We start from the raw sequence: 18547 nt of genomic DNA on the forward strand, positions 1-18547 counted from the left end.
CTCAGTACCAGCAATTCTCAAGAGTTGTTAATTTAGTGGTGTCAACTTTCTTCAACTTATCTATGAGATAGACAAAAAATGTATTTGAAATGCTTATTGGAATGAAGGCTTCATATGTGTGAGTGTGTGTGTATGCATGCATGTGCAAATATAGATATCCACACATGAATATGCATGGACCCAAACAAGCTGTCCCTTTATAATGCTAGAGCCTCAGAGCCACCACAAGTGGCACATGCATGAGCTGCAATGTCACTGGCTTTTCAGGATTGCTGAGACTGAGCCAAGCTGAAGGTTGAAAGGATATAGTTACCAGTGACAGTTCCTATGGGCTGAGCAGGTTGGACATGCACAGTACACACAGACTATGGAGCCAGAGGCGTGATTTCAAGGAATGCTATGGTTAATTACAACCATTGTTAATGTTAATTGAAGGCCGTTACTCTGCCAGGCACTTGAGCATGTGCTCTTCCCCAACACTTTCAAAAGCCTTTCATTTTCTCAGTGTGAAAGGTACAGTTCAGATCATCAACTCCTTCCACAAGTCAGAGTAAGAACGGGAGCCAGTTTAATGGTCCTGCAATGTTGACCTGGGCTAGCTGTGTTGACTTCCAGGATGGGGCTTAGGGAGCAATTGCAGGTTCCAAAGGGAATTGGTCCTAGCTCTGATAGTATACACACACACACACACACACACACATATGGATTTTTGAAGTCTTAAGTGTTATAATTTTGGAAAAATAAGGATTGAATGAGTATAAGCAGAAAACTTTAATCACCTTTAAGCAAGTACTCTCATCTGAGGAGATACAGGAGAGTATGTCTCAGATAAGGTGGAACTGTAGGGTCCCCCATACACAGAAAAATTCCCTTACCAGTGTCCCTGGAAGACCTTCCTCTGGACTTCAGAGTTCATTGTTTCTCCTTAGCCAGGAAGCACATTTGAGCATATGTGCAGGAGAGGTCCTGGTGGAACTGAGCTCTTGTCAGCAAGGCCTGTGGGAGAGGAAGGGGTATTCCCACTGTGGTCTGAGTAGGCTGCTGCAGCTGTTTGAATCACAGAACCCTTCTCTCAGGGGCCCAGGCACCCCAACAGGCAAACCATGAAAAATTCAGAGAAACTGTGTTCAAACTATGGCCAACACAAAACCTAGTTCTTTGATGAGAGAGAAGGCCTTTTGAGGTTACTTGCTCGTTGGTGAAGTTTCAGGATCACTCACCTCCACAGAGCTGCAAGGTCCACTCCTGAACTCCCGTGAGTACATGAGAGAGGGACAATATGGGATATAACCTGAATATTTGCTTGTCAGGCCACCATGGAGGTATGGCCACACCACTCATGGACATGTCAGGGCCTTTGGACTATAGAATTCACTGATTCTGTGAATTAAATCTAAGGGATGGCAAACTGGTCAGAATTATCCCAAGTATCCGTGTACATTTTTGGATTGCTATTGATAAAAAGATGGCTGTGTCCTGATTATTGGCTGGACTAACTACGTCAGGTATACCCTTTGTGCTGGGTTCTCTCCATGTACACCCTCTTTGGGCTTTTTGGCTACACATTGGGTGGGTTCACACCTTTTCAAGGCTTTCGGGAGCATGAGAACACTACACCCCTGTCCCATTTTGGGAAAGTCCTTGGAGTGTCTCCTTTTAATCCCCTCCGCTCTGTTTTTCCCTGTGCTTGTCTTAGCTGTTTTGTGTATGGGTTACTTGAGAGAGGTCCTTTTATTTTTCTACTGATAAATTCATTATTAAATAATTCTTGGAGACACAGGCCACTGATTTTCTGCAATTTGCATCACCACACTTTAACTTATGTTGAAGGCTGAGCCTTTTGGTCCTTTTGTTTTAGAAGCATATTAATATTTCTGTGACCTTTACTAGAAGGCAGTTGAGACATATCCTTTTAAATAGCAAACCAAGAAAACCAATGACCTAAAAGGTATGTTTCTGACCCTAGTTTGATGAGTAAATTGGGGAAGATAAGTTATTTTTCCAAGACAGACATAGTCAAGGGAACTCCTCAAGTCCAAGGGCAATGAGAAATGAACATGCATGCATACTTACACATGCACTTGTAAACACACACACACACACACACACACACACACACACACACACACACACCAGCACTTTTCAGAAGTGCAATCAGACACACATTTTGATCTGCTATATAGCACTCTACTTTCCAAAACTTCAGTTTTCATAACTCATTCACATTTTTAGAGACTCTAAATTAATTCATTTACAACTGCAGAAGTTTAAATAATTAAATCAGTACCTATAAATCAAAGCAGATAAAAGAACTACCTATACAGATGACACAAGGGCTGCACCAAGGCTCAGATTTGCAGAAAGCTCCCTATATTTTCTCTTGCTTTTCTGCTCTCAGTTTTGGCCACTGTTGAGCCAAATTTCATAGGACCCAACTTTCCCAAGACAGCTGGGTTTTCTTTTGCAACTCTGAACTTGGAGGTTCTGGGTGACTTAAGGATAGAGAGATCGGCTGCATTCTCCCAGCTTTGCCTACATAGCTGTGAGGAACACACTAGTAGATAAACATCATGCCCTGAAGCTGAGCTCCTCTCTACAGCATGGGCTACACCTGAGGAGCCCTCACACTCTGCATGTGGGATCTAAGGAAGCAACAGGAAACTCAGGGATTTCCCCAGACAGCAGTCCTTCCAATAGCGGAGAGAACACCTGCAATCACTTGTTTGTTAGGCTTTAGATCTTGAAAGAAGAACATGTGAACATTCACACTCGTCTTAGAAACATCTCATTGAAGGGCTCTGAGGGCACCGACACTGAAAACAGTGTTTCAATGAGCATCCCAGGGAATCCTTTGGTTACGCTTGTCCTCATCTAAAATTGAGTGTTAACAGCAAAGCATGAAGCAGGATAGTCAGGAACATTGTTGGCCCTCCAAATTTGCTTGTTCTGTATCCATTGATTCAACCAATGGAATGCTGAAAATATTTAGGGAAAGTATTATTATTGTGTCTATACTTAATATATACCTACATTTTGTTCCTTAATTATTCTTTAAAATGCATAACATAAAAACTATATAACATTTGATTGTATTAGGTATTATAAAGAATCTAGGTTGGTAGGGTACATGAGAAGGTGTGAATAGATTATGTTTACATCTTGAAATGTTATCTAAGCCTCTTGAAAATGTAGATCCCATCCAGGGTCCTGGAACAAGTTCTCCCAAAGATACTAAGAGACACTTGCATTTACCTAGAGCACTGGCCTTGTTTTGGAATTGATGATCTGTGACCATCCTTTCTAGTTGGGAACAGACAATATACTATTCCCTCCTCCTGCCTTCATCTATTTGTCAGAGTCTCTGCTTGATTTCTTCATTGCTCAGTGCTCTTCCCACCAGCTCCAGCAGCATCCTGAAACTCAGCAATCACTCAAGAGAACCTATGGCTGTGCTTTACATGGGGAAGGAACCACCGAGGGCTATCAGTTCCACCAGAGTCTGCAGCCTTGATCTGGCATTCTGCAAAGTTGACTTGCATGAACTCCACTGCGGCACACCCTACAACCCCATGGCACCTAGTGCGTGGGGCCCTTCCCTTCCCTTCTCCGCTCACATGCCTCTTCCTGCTTGTCCCCACAGGGTGCTCACTGAGTCTGGCTTTATCTTTTATCTGTGGCTCTGCCCGCAGAAGACACAATGAAAACGGTCTCCCAACACTGGAAAAATAGATTTACACCAAACACGTGTTGGGGCTTTATTTCCAAAATGTGACTGTAACAAAGTAAAGCTGTTTCCATTACAACTTACCAACTAGAATCAGCAGAGCTTGTCCTGGAAACCCACACAGAGTAGCCTGCAACAGCTGGGGCTGGCAGGAGGAAGCCAGCCCTGCCCCCACCTGTAACCACAAGAACAGTTTAGATAGAGGGCCACAGGGACTCTCCAAGCCAGTCTTCAACAAGCGTGAGGAAACGTCCTTTACAGCAGATGGAGCAGGATATATTTTAACTGCAATGGCTAGTGTATGCAAAATCAACTACAACGAAAGGAAGAAACAAGCAAATTTTTAAAACGTATGCATTAAATTAAAACCACAGTGTTGTTTTTGAGTACCATTTGGGTAGATTGCATAGGATTTGTGATGCCACAATACTAATACAATCAGGATTGGAAATGATGGTAGCTGCTGAGAACGTTTGTATTTTCCTGCAGTCTTACAAGAGTGCTTTCTGGATCCCCCTAGATGCCCAAGCCTTGTCAATCAACAGTGATTCCCCAGTTCCAAAGTAATCCACCCATTTTTATTTTCACAAAGACATGTAATTTTTAAGGTGAAGATATATTACTGATGTTTATTGAATTATCCTTTATTTATACTGTCACCGGAATCTCACTATGCTCAGCACTGACTCCCGGGCCCTTATGTTCTCTGGCAAATGAACTGAAAAAGATAGACAGAGTGTAGAATAGAAGATCCTCATGTAGAAAATAGAATTAATTCCAGAACAAAGTGAGCCACCCCTATCCTAAGGGAGAGAGTGGGCAATGACCAAAGGGGCCACTGCTCAGATTTACATTACAGTGTTGGGTTCCTACTGGTTATTGAGTTTCAGGGCAGCTTTTTGTAGGATTCTGCTTACATTAATTGTTAAGGGAAATTTCAATAGAATACAATGTGTTTTTAATCTTTTTATTACATTCGTTGTATGTTTGTGTATATGTATGTATGCATGCATATAGGGGAGAGAACTTGTACCACTGCATGCATGTGGATGTCAGAGCACAACTTGTGGGAACTGATTCTTTTTTTCTCTAGGTTTGAACTCAGGACATGAGGCTCAGTGGCCAGCACCTTTGCCTGCTAAGCCGTCTTGTGGGCCTGCATGTTGTACTTTAATCTTTGAGGCAGATGAGACTGCCCTCTCTTTACCCAGGGTCAGAGGTAGAATGGAGTGAGATTCCATTCTTTTGGCTGGGAGCAAGCAGCTTCCCATTTATGGGCCTCAACAAAACCCCGAAGTCTCTGTATTTTCATACAGCTGTTTCAATATTAAGGTAATGGTTGTGGTGTGTTAATTTCTCATGTCACCGGGGAAACAAGAAATGGGTCCGAAGTCAAGTATGAGGGAGAGTCCCATCCTCAAGCTTGTTATTGTCTGTCTAGCTGCCTGACACATGTGTGTATAAGTAGCACATGTATCTTAGAAAATGACAATGTTTTAATGTTTAAATGCATTGCAGTTAAGAGATAATTGCTAAAGATTTAATGTGCAGCTTGTCTGAGCTTAGCCTACAGTAAGCTCACCTTCACTGAGGCTTCTGTACCTGAATGCGGCATAACGGCTCTTTGTACATTGCTCTTAATTGCTTACTGACCCCCTTAGGAGCCTCCCCATCTTTGTGCCCTGAAGTTCCATTGAATGAGTGAAGATGAATCCCAGCAGTATGTTGATATTTATAACCCTAGTGTAGTTTATTCATTTGTATTAGGTGACTGAGGTAGTTCAGCTAGAGAGGAGGAGGCAAGCCTCAGCATTGTTCAGGCTGATTATGGAATAATCAAGAGCTGAGTGCCTTAGCATGGTAAGAGCAAATATATAAAAAATGCTGTTTTCAAATTAATATTTTTATTAGCATATATTATTTATATATAATAATAGGTTTCATGATAACAATTTTATACCAATTCCCCAAATATTTTACAGACAAACATGCCTGTTTCATTTTTGATGGTAGCTCTTCAGCTTTGAAATTTCCTCTGTGCCTTTGATAGTTATTAGTCTACAATTGTATGTGGATGCTGTAAATCTAGAGATTCAGAAAAATCATCTGTCCTACTCTGGACTAAGTGGAGCAAATGGATCTATGTTGGTGTATTTTTAATATATTATGAAATAACTCTGGGTTGTTAGCTTGTTCCAACTAACAGGGAATTGCCTTTTCTGGTCACAAAGGCAATTTGAACAGAGATTAGGAGAGATCTGAGTTCAGCAACACTGCCTCACGGGGCACAGAACTTCTGAGAAAATGGAAGGTTTATTTATTTTTAGTGTAATGGGTGTGGTTTTAATCATCTAAGGTGCCTCCTGATACCATAAGGACCTTGTCATAGACATAGAAGAACCTAGACTGTGTAGAAAGTGGGAGTGGGTGGGGAGGCAGGTTTACAAACCACCAGAGTTTGGGTGTGTGCACCAGGATGATTCAAAGGGTTTCTTAAAATAGCAGTTTTCAATGTGAAACCCTTCTTTCATTTGTCTAAGTCTCTATGTTAATGTGATTATTCAATCAACTCTGAGCTTCCTGCCAGGCAGAGGAAAACAAATGTTTTACTCCATATAACTTTACCTATTTCTATATTATAAACAACCCCCAAGTTTATAAAACATTGAGATGGATAATGTACCAGATTTTTAGATACTATCATTTAAAGATGCAGGTCCGTCTTTAAAGACTATTATAGCTGTATCTCAAATAATTTTAAAATGGATTCTACCAGAAATTTAAGGAAATTTTTACTGAAGCTTCATAGTAAATAACAACCAGAAGGCAGGCAAGTTGCAGATCTTGGCAGCTTGTGGGAGATGAAAGATGAACCAAACAAACAAACAAACAAACACCAAAGAAAACGTTAATCTTTTCAGTCAAAAGATCAAGAAAGCAGACAGGCCCAGCAATGGAATTTTGTGAGCCATTGTATGGGTGTGGATGTATACACCCCCACCCCCCCGCCACACACACACACCATGGAGAAAGGGAGAGGAGAGAGAGGACAGAGAGGAGAAAGAGAGAGAGAGAGAGAGAAAATGTCAGAATGAGGAGTCTTAGGATAGGATTCTGGCCTGGCCAAGGTCTAAATAAAAAAGAGATTAAGAAGAGAGAAAAAATGCTTTCTAAGTTAGAACAAAGAGAGTGGGTGGGCTTAGCAGTGAGGTGTGTAAACAGTTGGATAAAGGGAGGGTCTTTTGGTGCCAGGTAAGTATACATCTTACAGGGGACTGTCATTCCTAATGTCTTCTTAAGATGTTTTTAGTTGTATCATGCTCCTTTTTACCTTCTGGATTCAGGCTGGTTTTCTTGAGAGTATAAATTAGAAGTTTCTCCTTGTCTCCTCCTCTTGGCAAGAGAAACTCTTGGTGTCTTTAACAAAGGACATTATCAGCCATTGTCAAATCCATTTTTAAAGTGGGTTACTGACCAAAGGACTGTGTTAGGGGATGCCATTGGACTGATAGTCATGTCTCAGAGACATCTCCAGATTATGGGAGGCACCTGCTGTCCATGGTGAAAAGAATATCAGCTTTGTAAATGTCACTTTTTACTAGAGGAAGCTGGCATAGATGAGCATATGTCCCGAATGGTGACTGAGAAGCAGCTGGCAACAAATGGCCCCTTTTATCTCCTTACTCTCTGCCTAGAAATTTGCTCTCAAAACCAATTCTAGAGAAGGGGCCAATGTTTTCTTGCTACTAAGTTCTTCAGTCTAATATTCTCCCAAGTAAGCCACCTTGGCCACCTTGCCATGAGGACAAAAGCAATCAATAGTCTACTCAGCCATAAAGCCTATGACCCTCAACAGTGACCAGAATGACGAGAGAACCCCAAGAGTTAGGGACACTTCTTAGGGGCAAGCAGCAGCCACGTAACTGAACTTAAAGGACTGTGCAAAAGGAGGAAATTCATGCCTAGTATGTAAATTTACCAACTAACCATGGCTGGCCATGGACCTAGAGGAACGTCTACTATCTTTCTTTCTGATTCTACATATTTGTCCTAATACCACATGTTCAATACCATTTTTCTTGCACCCGGGAGTATGCAATGATTTCATCTATCCATTTCTGACTGCTCTACCATGGCAAAGGTCACCTTTTTCATATTGTGAACTTCCATATTTGGCTGGAGTAATATTAACATGCATCTTCTCCCAGGTAAGTCAGGGCCTTGAATAAGCTAGGCAAGTGCTCTACCACTGAGATGATATTTCTGGGCCTTTAAAAAATATTTTGCAAAAAGCTAAATTTTTCAGCCTAGGCTTGAGCTAGTAATCTTCCGGCCTCAGCCTCCAGTGTAGGTGGGGGCTGTAGTGTGTACCACCACCCTGGACATGTATGCCTTAATTTATAACTGCATTAAATAGCAGAGGTTCTCTTTGATAAGTCACTTTCTTCATATGTCTGTGAGAGTGACATTGTAATTGTATGGGGCACTGGATGGGAGAAAAATGTGCCTATGTGCTGGATCCTGATGTGGCTGCATAACCCAGCCCTAGGGTGCAGAATTTGAAAAGCAGATGTGTGCATATAGCCCTCACATTCATCTCTGACTGGACTACTGGCCACAGAAGCACCAATATTATAGCTCACATTCCCAGACCAGGAACACTGCTATGGCTCTGTTCTCTGTGGTTATGCTTGGCCCATATTCTAGGTCTGTGTCTTCACATACCTAGATTCAGCTTGTGTCTTCACAGATGAGACGCCTGGTTGAGTTATAGCCCTAACAGAGTGTCAGTGTGTTTCTTCTGAGTGAGGTCATGTGGATGCTGCAAACAAAGTCAGCGTCTTTTCAGAAGCAGCTTTGGAAGGGCACAAGAGCCTTGGTGAGTGTTCTGATATCTACATTGCAGAGAATGGAAAAGTGTTTCTGATCTCCAAACTCTATGTCACCTTTGCTATGTCCCACCACAAAGGCCTGGAAAGATGAGCAGGTTGCCTCAGGGTTGAGCAGCAACACCTCTGACAGGTGGTCTGCCTGAAATCTTTGCTAAAAATTGAACCTCCGGTATCCCATTCATCTACTTGCAAGATGGGCTAATTCTACTCCATTTGTGTTTCACTAGGAATATTCCAGAATTGAAGATTTTTATTTGGTCTCTTGTTTTGCTTCTGTACATTCATTTTTTTCCTTATTGCTATGATAAAATACTCAAAGAACCAACTTGAAGAAGAAAGGATTGCTTTGACTCATGGTTGATGGGTGCAGTCATGGGAGGCAAAACCATGGTGGTAAGAGGGCAAAGTTCCTCACTCATACCTTAGTGCATCAGCGGACGTATCAGGCCTGTGATGGTTATTTTGTCAATTTGACACAAGGTGGCATCATCTGGGAACAGGGGGCTTCAGCTAAGGAATTGAGTCCATCAGAGTGGCCTATGGACAAGCCTGTGAGGCATTTTCTTGACTGAAGGACTCAGCCCACCATGGGTGGTGCCATCCTTGGGCTGGCTGTCCTGAGGTATTTAAGAATGCAAACTGAGAGAGCCAGGAAGAGCAAGCCAGGAAGCAGTACTCCTCTATGCCTTCTGTTTCAGTTGTTGTCGCCAAGATCCTGCCTCAACTTCCTGATTTCCCTCATGATGGACAATAACATATAAGATGAAATAAGCCCAAGTTGCTGTGGGTCATGGTGTTTTATTACAGCAATAGAAAGGAGGGTCAGACAAGGCCTACCCAGGCTAGGGTATAATCCACAAGGCCCTTTGGGTAGCAGCCCACTTCTGCCACGCGGGCTCCCCAGCAGAACACCAGCAGGGAACAAAGTGTTAGCATACAGGGCTTGTGAGGGACGTTTCACAGTCAAACCATAACAAACGTGCAGTTTCTGAAAGTAATTAGACTTTTGTTTGTGCTCAAAGGATGCAGTCCTTGTCTTCTCAAAAGCAAGCCATGTCTTCAGTACGTTCTAAGGGCTGCCGGTTTTCCACTTGTTGCAGCATAGGTGTCAACATTAAAATTATTTCTTTGTCCACCAAAGCAACCTATCATTCTCCAGCAGAAAGGGAGCTACATTTCTGTTTTCCTTTTGTGGGAAAGCAAAGTCCTAGCTTCCCTTGAAGGTATTTGCACATTTATTTGGAGTTCTGTGGTAAACTCTCTTCTTGTGTATTTTGGAGGAGAGTGAGACCCCCCCCAAATAAGCACTCCAAAAAAAAAAAAAACTAGAAACACATGGAATTTTCCCCTCCTTGTCTAGTTTTAGTCTGTTTGTAAACAGTTCACTAAGGTTACTCAATCAGCATAGAAATGGGTAAGTTACTTAAAGGTAGATAATCTGAGTTCTAGGTAAATACCTTACTCTCAGCTTTTCTGTGTTTTATTTATAAAACATCGAGGCATGTGTATAACACCTGCTGCAAGAATGTATTATGGAGTTGCAACATCAAATTCAAATCAAAAAAATGATAAAAGCACTTTGTAACTCCAACTGGCCCACACAGATGTGTACAAACTAGCATGCATGTGCTTCCTGAACCTGTGAATGAAATTGTGCTGGGGAGACACTGGTCGCTTCTGCTGCTGTGTGAAGCGCAGCCAGGCCACACTAATCTGAAGGTGTATATGCCTGACCCTGTCTGTCTAGAGCCCCCAGTGAGCCTGGGAATGCTTCATTCTCAAGAGCAGAAATCCTGGAGTAAGAGAGAGATTGTTTTTCTTATCTGTCTCTAGATGATGCCCCCATGTTGTATTGTCCCCTAGATGACAAAAAGGATGCCATTGTCTGTCACCACTGCTCAACTTTTCATTGATAACATGTGGGGTCTGGCCAAGATCATCTCTAATCCTCAAACTCTAGGGAGGCCCAGTATTCCAGCACTGAAGAGGATTCCTGTTGTGGGGACTCTCTGGGTCCCAACCACCACCATGGATCACAGACCAGGCTGAGTGGCCACCTCCACCGGGAGAAGAGTGTCTGGGCTCAGGCCTGGACATGCTGCCTTTCTGGTTACCCCAATTCACACAGACAGACACATTTAGAACATTGTATTCTTTTGTTTCTCTTTCACTGTGCATAAAGCCTCCCCCCCCCAGCTGGGGCTGAGAAGTCTCTCAGAAGTGTTGTCTCCTACAGTAGTCAAAGGCTTCTATTTCCTTCTTGTTGAAGGGGTTGTAGGGCTTCACAGTTGTGACCATTCGAGACATTGGGGCCTGGTGACGGAAGTGGTCAACTTTCATTTCTTGTAGTAAGATGCTAGGATTAGAACAGGACAAGAAGAAAAGAATGACAAACACATATTTCATATTTTATCCAACTAATGATCCACAGAAGTGGAAGAAATGCAGGTACCAGTGAGGCAAAGATGGGGTAGAGAATAGCACAGGAGGAGGCCGAGAATGACCACCCGTGCTTTGTTTACTGTGCTGTAGGCATTGCATTGCATTCGGTTTCTGAAAATGTATCCTAGATTTCTAGCAAATGCATAGAAAAGCGGTGGACATAGACCAACCCAAAAGCTGTTGCAGGAAGTCCTTGATGGAAGGACCCAGGAGATCAGTCTACCTCAGGAGGAAGAAGGGCATTTGCATGGAGTTTACTTGGAGGAGGTGGCAGAGGGAGGTGTATGGCGTGGCAAGGCAGGCACCTGGGCAGAGGCTGGTGGCTGAGAGAAACAGACACAGGCTGGACAGACACTGCACTGAGAAGCAGGCTGTAGAGGCTGCATTTTTGTGTCTGACCTGGTTTGAAGCTGTCTTTGTCTCAGCTATAACGTACTCTCTGTGTGCCTTAGTTTGCTGGTCTACATAGTAGGAATAAGTCTACCCCACCATTTTTTCCCCAAGAATCGGTGGAAGGAAAACTGAAGGTAAAGTTTTAGCCTTGAGTTACCACCTCAGAGCAGGGTTGGTGTATATCATACCACTTACTATGAAGATGCTGGAGAACCTTCTGTATGTATACCTCTGCTGTGAATGTGCCATGAGGTTGGTCACACACACACACTGCAATGCTTGTATAAAGCAAAATGTAAGAGTGTGGGAAGGAAACCTCCATGCAGTCATGCAATCTGAAGTAGCTTTATATTTGGGCTGCAATTAACATGATATTATGTGTATGTGTGTGTGTGTGTGTGTGTGTGTGTGTATGTATGTAATGTATGTAAATTTTTAAAAAACTGTGCTGTAGAAAATGGCCCAGGTTCTGTGCAGGTAGCATCGTAGAGAAAGGACCACACAGAGAATAGCAGTCTCTAATGGAAATAAGAGCTGGGACAAGTGCTTGCACACCTGTTCCTTCTTATCTATCTTATGCAGTCCCCACCTTTTCTCTGCACATGTCTTCTCATTCTTTCTTATCTGTTTTTCATCCTGCCCCCATATGAATCCAAAGGCACTTGGAGTTCATTACAATTGCCTGTCTGGCAATTCAGAATGGAGACTCCTTTTCATGCATCCTCCAAACTTTAAGTAATTAAAAGGCCTCAAGCTGTCCCTGAAGTTTTATCTACTACAAAGAGTCCTAGAAAATGCACCATCCCTGTCCTCTGTGTGAAGAGATGTCAACAGTCCACAGTCCTCTCTCCTGTTCCTGCATTCTCCCTCAATCTGGCAGGAGCCCTTCAATTTACTGTTATTAGAATTCAGATGAAACAAGGTTAGGAAACAGGCTGGGAGAAAGTGGAAGCAGGGTGCAGAGAGTTATTGTCTGCTTCCAGAAGAAGTTCAGAAAACAAAAAAAAAAAAAAAAGGGAGAGGAGAAAGAAAGATAACTTGGAAGGACAGAGTGAGGGGTACCAAGTGGAATTTTTCCTAATCACCTGGCCAGTCAGTAGAGGGAAGCCAGAGGCTAGGAAGTGAGCAGAAATGGAGGGATTTCAGAGTTGAGCTGGAAGGATGAACCTTTCACAAGTGAGTGAACATCTTCCTGAGAGGAAGAGAAAGAATCAGTTTTGGACTCATGGCAAGGAGGGTGGAGTAACAGAGGAAATGACCCAAGCACTTTGGATGGCCAAGGTCTCTTTACAGGAGATGAGAAAAAGGCTAGATGATTATGTAGCCCACAAGGATTGGTTATAGCCAGTCCAGAAACAGGGGTGGGCATCTAAAAAGAGAGAAAGGGATTACAAAAGCTCAGAAATCATATTTCAGAGTAAAAAATGCAGGAGTTCCCAGATAATGTAATGCTCAGAACAAAACACAACAGGAAACATGCACTAGACCATGCAGACACAATCAGGAGGAAGGTAGCTCTCGAGTCTATATGCTATGCAGTAGTCTGACACATGACCTTACACTTTCAGTGGACATTTTCAGAAAAACACTTAAATAATGCTACAAAAATGTCAGAGATGGGGATTTCATGGAAGAGAGCTTTGGTTCTCCTTGCATCCACTGCTGTTTTTTTTTTTTTGTTGTTGTTGTTTGTTTGTTTTTTATTTTTATTTTTATTTATTTTTTTATGTCAAGGGCCAGACTAAATGCAGATGGCCCGCCTTCCTGCTAGAGGCACCATCTTTATGTCAATACTGAGCAGTTTTAAATTTATACTCTTCCTCTGGGCTATCCTTTCTCAGGCCAGAGCACCCAGTTGCTGAAGGTTTTTGTGCTGTGCTGTAGGCTGGGCTCAGTGAGGCCAACACAAGCCCTCACCAAGCTGAAGGAAAAACTAATTGTTGTCACTATTTCTATCGTTCTTCACCTTCAGATTAAGGGCCTCAAAAAGTCACCTCAGAAGGTACTATGTCCTCGCTCTGGGTTAATAAATGACATCCTGGCACAGGGGACAACTGTGGAAGAGTCAGCAGCCTGTTGGGATGAAGATATTCCTATGAAAGACCTGAGTTTTTCTCTCTGGTTGCAAAACAAAGGAATAATTTTTAGCTTAGAAGCAGAGGTTTGTCTGAAAGACAAAAGGAACCTTTCTGCCCTATTGGATTGCCTGCTCATGTAGCTGTGCGGACGTGTGGGAAGGTGTTACAACCACAGGATGTCTGGGTAAAGCCTCACACAATTGGGGTTTAAGAAGGGTTGCAAACAAAATGCAGAGGGGTGAGAAATGCCTGCACTCGTTCTAATGGGGGTCTTTGAGTTGGCCATCTAAATCATGAGCCAGCCAGCCACAACTTTTTACTTCTGCGCTTGTGTCCTCATAGGTACCAGGATATATTTAATGTTGGCATTATTTTCTCCATATACAATAAAACTGTAATTGTTTCAGTCTTGATTTCAGAACTGGATTTGTACTATGGGAAATGTGTCTCGACACTGACCTTGACAATGCTATCTTGGATTCATACCGAAAGCTGAGGCTGCAAGTCAAAAAATAGATGGGAATGTAGCAAAATAGAGCTTCTGCAGAGCAAAGAAACAACAAAATGAGGAGGCAACCTAACAATTGAGAAAAATACTGGTGACTATGTGTCTTATACAGGGTTAACATACAAACATACAAAACATAACAAAAAACCTAGTGCAACTCAACCACAAAAACCCTCAGTGAGTAAAGGACCTGCATAGAAATTCTTCAAAACAAACAAATTTTTGAAAAAAAGTTCCAAATCACTAATAACCAGAGAATGAAAATACAAAGACTCAATATCATTTCAAACTCACTAGGATGACTCTTATCAATAGGACAAAAGACAGGGAACACTGGTGAGATTGGAAAAGATGGAGTCTTTCTCAGTGTTGGAGGGAATGTGGATCGGTGCAGTCATTATGTAAAACAGCATGGGAGACCCTGGGCATATAAGAAATGGAGTTCCCAGATGATGCAACAATCCATGACAGGCACATATGCATCCAAGGATATGAAAACAGCCTCAAAGAGACATCTATATCACATGTTCATTGCTGTCCTTAATGAAGATACGGAGTAATCCAGGTACCTATTGATGGATGAATGAATGGCATAACTATACATATTTAAATACTCCTGGAGAATCTTAGGAAAGAAGGGGAAACAATAAGATCTGGAAAGGACAGGAACTCCACAAGGAGAGCAACAGAACCAAAAAATCTGAGCACAGGGGTCTTTCCTGAGACTGAGACTCCAACCAAGGACCATGCATGGAGATAATCTAAGACCCCTGCACAGATGTAGCCCATGGCAGTTCAGTATCCAAGTGGATTCCATTGTAATAGGAAGGGGGACTGTCTCTGACATGAACTAATTGGCCTGCTCTTTAATTACCTCCCCCTGAGGGGGAAGCAGCATTACCAGGCCACAGAGGAAGACACTGTAGCCACTCCTGATGAGACCTAATTGACTAGGATCAGAAGGAAGGAAAAGAAGACCTCTCCTATCAGTTGACTTGGGGAAGGGCATGCATGCAGAGGGTGGAGGAAGGGAGGGATTGGGACAGGAGGAGGGAGGGAACCATGGGGGGGATACAAAGTGAATATAGTGTAATTAATAAAGAATTAAAAAATAAATAAAATCAAATTATATGAAACTAAACAAAAATAAATAAATACTCCTGGAATATTCTCCAGTCTTAGAAAAGAAGATAAATAATATAAAATGAGATGTTGACATTTGCAATAACATGGACAAACGGGAATTATGCTAAACCAAACAATGTAGAAGTAGAGGAGAAACAATGCATGATCACATTTAACATGAATGCATGTTAAAAAGCTAAATATACAAAGCCAGAGAGTAGTGGTTATAAAGATAGACTATTTTTGGGAGAAAATGGGGAGATGTAGGTCAGAGGATAAGTCATGGCAATAGATAAGAACAAGTCTAGAGGTCTAACATGATATGAGGGCTATGGTTAATAGCAGGGTATTGCTTTCAGAAATTTTGCTTTGTGAAGTTGACTTTAGTTGTCCTTGCCATTGGGGATGGAGATGTTCATCAGCATGACTATAGCAACCATCTCATTATCTACCTATGTATCCTATGTATTTAACACTACATTCCTTTACATATATCAATGAATTTTGTTTTTTTAAATTATAGATATAAATATTGAGATTGGAAAAATATCTTGGAAGTAAATTAAATTGAATTCCAACTATTTGGCTGAAAGGCACCGGCTTCCTATTTCTATGTTTATCACCACATGACTGGGTATTCAACATGTTTGTCAAACTAGAAATTGAGATATGCTGAGAAAGCCCACTGCCAACTGGTACCTTTCCTAGCCTTTAATGTTGCAATCACAGATGAACTTTTTTGGGGTGTACAGTACACAGAAGGCTGGAGATGGCCCTAGCCACTCTCCTAAGATTCCCTTTTACCCTTTGTGGGGCTGCTGTCCCCTGACCCTCAAATATCTGAGACCATGCAAGTCCTTCCTTTATAGCTTGTATGTGCCTCAGTTTCCTCATGTGTGAACTGCAGTTGGTAAGAGTCCCTTCATAGTTAGGTACCAGATAGTGTGCAAAGTGATTATCCCGTTATAGGCCTGTGTGTCATCCTTTGCATCAGTTCCTTTCTTGTTCAGCCTCTTTCTTCCTCCTTGTCAAAAGGCTCATGCACCTATGAATTGCTGGGGCACAATCATTATTCGATATAATAAAAAAATGTGAATTAAACAAACATGGATGATGGAATAACAAAATGAACAGCTGGGCAACCCTCTGTGGATGCTGTTCTCATTTACAGCTGCTGCTTTCCAGAAAATTCCAGTCCCTGGAAAGAGAAGCTCCACTTTAAGGTCAAGTCCTAGCCCCAGTCCTCAGCACTCCCCCAGCACCCACAGACTGCAGACTCCAGCATAATGACACTATGACATAATGACATCTCTAAGACACGGACCCACTTCAGGACTCCCAAATTATTCTCTTCAGTTGCTTGTGTTTTTTGTTTGTTTTCATACTGGGTCTTACTGTGTAGCCCTGGCCAGCCTGAAACTCTCTATGTAGACCAGGCTGGCTTTGAGATATTGACTGTCTATGCCTTCCAAGTGAATGCTGGGATTAATATGTGCTGGGATTAATATGCCTGGCCCTCTTGTGTTCTCTTTTAGTTTTCATTTCATAATTCTGGATTTTAGTGTGGGGATATGAGAATTTCGTGCCTTGCTCAAGGGAAGATACATATGTGATAAATGGAATATTCCCCTACTAAAAGAATATGATCGGAGGGGCAAAGATGGCGGCACCCGGAGAACACCATGTCTGAGAAGCTGGACAACACACTCCGGGCAGCGACCAGGAGACTGAACTCTGGGCCCTAAAACAACAGCGATCAATCGTGTTTCCCAGGTGAGGGGAGGCTCCCACGGCGTGGGAAGCGGTCGGGTCCACTCTCGGCTGCCCAGCCAGAACCCGGAAGAAAACCCGGCAACTCGGGCTTTGGGTCTCCGGGCTGGTACCGCAAGCCTGCTAATCACGATCAATTTCCCAGGCTGATTGGTGGGCACAAGGGAGCCTAAGGCTTGGGAGTCCCAGGCGCAAAAAAAAAACCCCACGGGGAAGGAAAGTTGCCAGACTGCTCACGGGTCACCCAGTCTTTCCCTGGAAGGTCTCTCCGACTACAGGTACCTGCCGCCATCACAATTGAGCGCCCACCGCGCACGGATTGCAGCTGCGCACCCAGCTCAAAATCCCTACTCCCTCTTCGGAGGAGGCAGGAGGCATCCAGCAGAATCTGCCACAGACCACATTGTCTGTACCCCAACCTGAGATCGGGGCTGAGAAAACCCAATCCTTTCGGGCACTCCCCCAAACGCCACCATCATCCTGCCCCAGCAGAGCAGAAGGATAAAGAGGCGCACAGTGGCTTCACAGTGCCGGAACTCCAGTGCTGCCAGCTGCTCCTAGCAAACAAACTACAGCTCGGGATCTGTGACTGTGGTTATTCTACACGTCCTGAGATTATCCTGGGTCCAGCGCAATAAGGTCTAGCAGCAAGTTCTATCACCGGCGCCCCCCCCCCCGAACCCTGGCAGAGAAACGCCGGCTCAGGGCTCAGGATCCGACTGAGAAGCCCCAACCCCTGCTGGCACTCCCCTGAGAGCACCTCCATAAGCTTGCCCTAGCAGAGGAGAAGGTCAGAGGGGAAGGACAGAGAGGCAGCCTGCCAAGGACACAGCACCCTCTCTCCAGCGGCCCCTAGCTGAGAAACCCAAGCTCTGGATCTGAAGACACTCAACCCTACCCGGTACTCTCTTGGGATCAGCAAACATAGATTCTACTGCTAGGCTGCTTCTGGCAGAGAGATCTGGGCCCGGGATCTGGGATTGAGTACACTCACCCTAACTTTTTTCTGCACCACCCAGGGACCAGTCAACATAACCCCTCCTGGCAGAGGGAAAGGACAAAGAGGCAGCACACAGGAAAGGTGGACACCGAGTCCTTCAGCCACAGTGTCACAGAGTTGACTGATAGCCTACCTGTGCACTTCCGCAGCAGGACCAAAACAGAGAGTAGTGCACAAGGGGAACCTCTGTGCATTCCAACTGGTTCTGCAAGAGAGTGAATGAGCCTTCTAGGGAGAGATTGCCCCAGACCCAGGGCCTCTCCACAGAAGCAACCAGACAAGATCCCTGGCACCCACACTCCTAGTGTGGGCATCAGAGGGATTCTTGGGATAGCGACCCCAACAGTGAAGCCTCTGCCGTGCAGGTCCACCAGGGTAATCCAGGCAAATAATCCCTGGATCTTAGTCAGAACTGCATAATAGTGGCTTGCAGGCCACTGCAATAGTCAGAGAATCCGCGCATGCACACTGCGCCTGCTAAAAGCGCACGCAAATAGCGCCAGCGTCACATTCTTTACTTAGGCAAAACTGAAAACAAAGTGCACACTCCCAAAGCAGTGAACCGCTCTCATCTTCCTGAAAAAACAGTCCAGAAAACAGAAAGAGAGGATCATA

General features: G+C 43.5%; 1 protein-coding gene across 1 annotated transcript in view; it reads right to left on the reverse strand.

Moving 5' to 3' along the window:
• Positions 1–2763: 2763 nt before the first annotated feature.
• Spata48 (spermatogenesis associated 48) overlaps positions 2764–18547 on the reverse strand; it is a 73784-nt gene continuing 58000 nt past the window's right edge. The window contains exons 9-12 of the mRNA XM_055624033.1: positions 10851–10972; positions 3809–3899; positions 3459–3717; positions 2764–2871 (exon numbers count right to left, since the gene is read on the reverse strand). Coding sequence (XP_055480008.1) covers positions 2764–2871; positions 3459–3717; positions 3809–3899; positions 10851–10972 — 580 coding nt within the window. The remainder of the gene's footprint in view (positions 2872–3458; positions 3718–3808; positions 3900–10850; positions 10973–18547) is intronic.

This window comes from Psammomys obesus, unplaced genomic scaffold (assembly GCF_907164565.1).
Source record: "Psammomys obesus unplaced genomic scaffold, mPsaObe1.curated_primary_1811, whole genome shotgun sequence".
Lineage (NCBI taxonomy): Eukaryota > Metazoa > Chordata > Mammalia > Rodentia > Muridae > Psammomys > Psammomys obesus.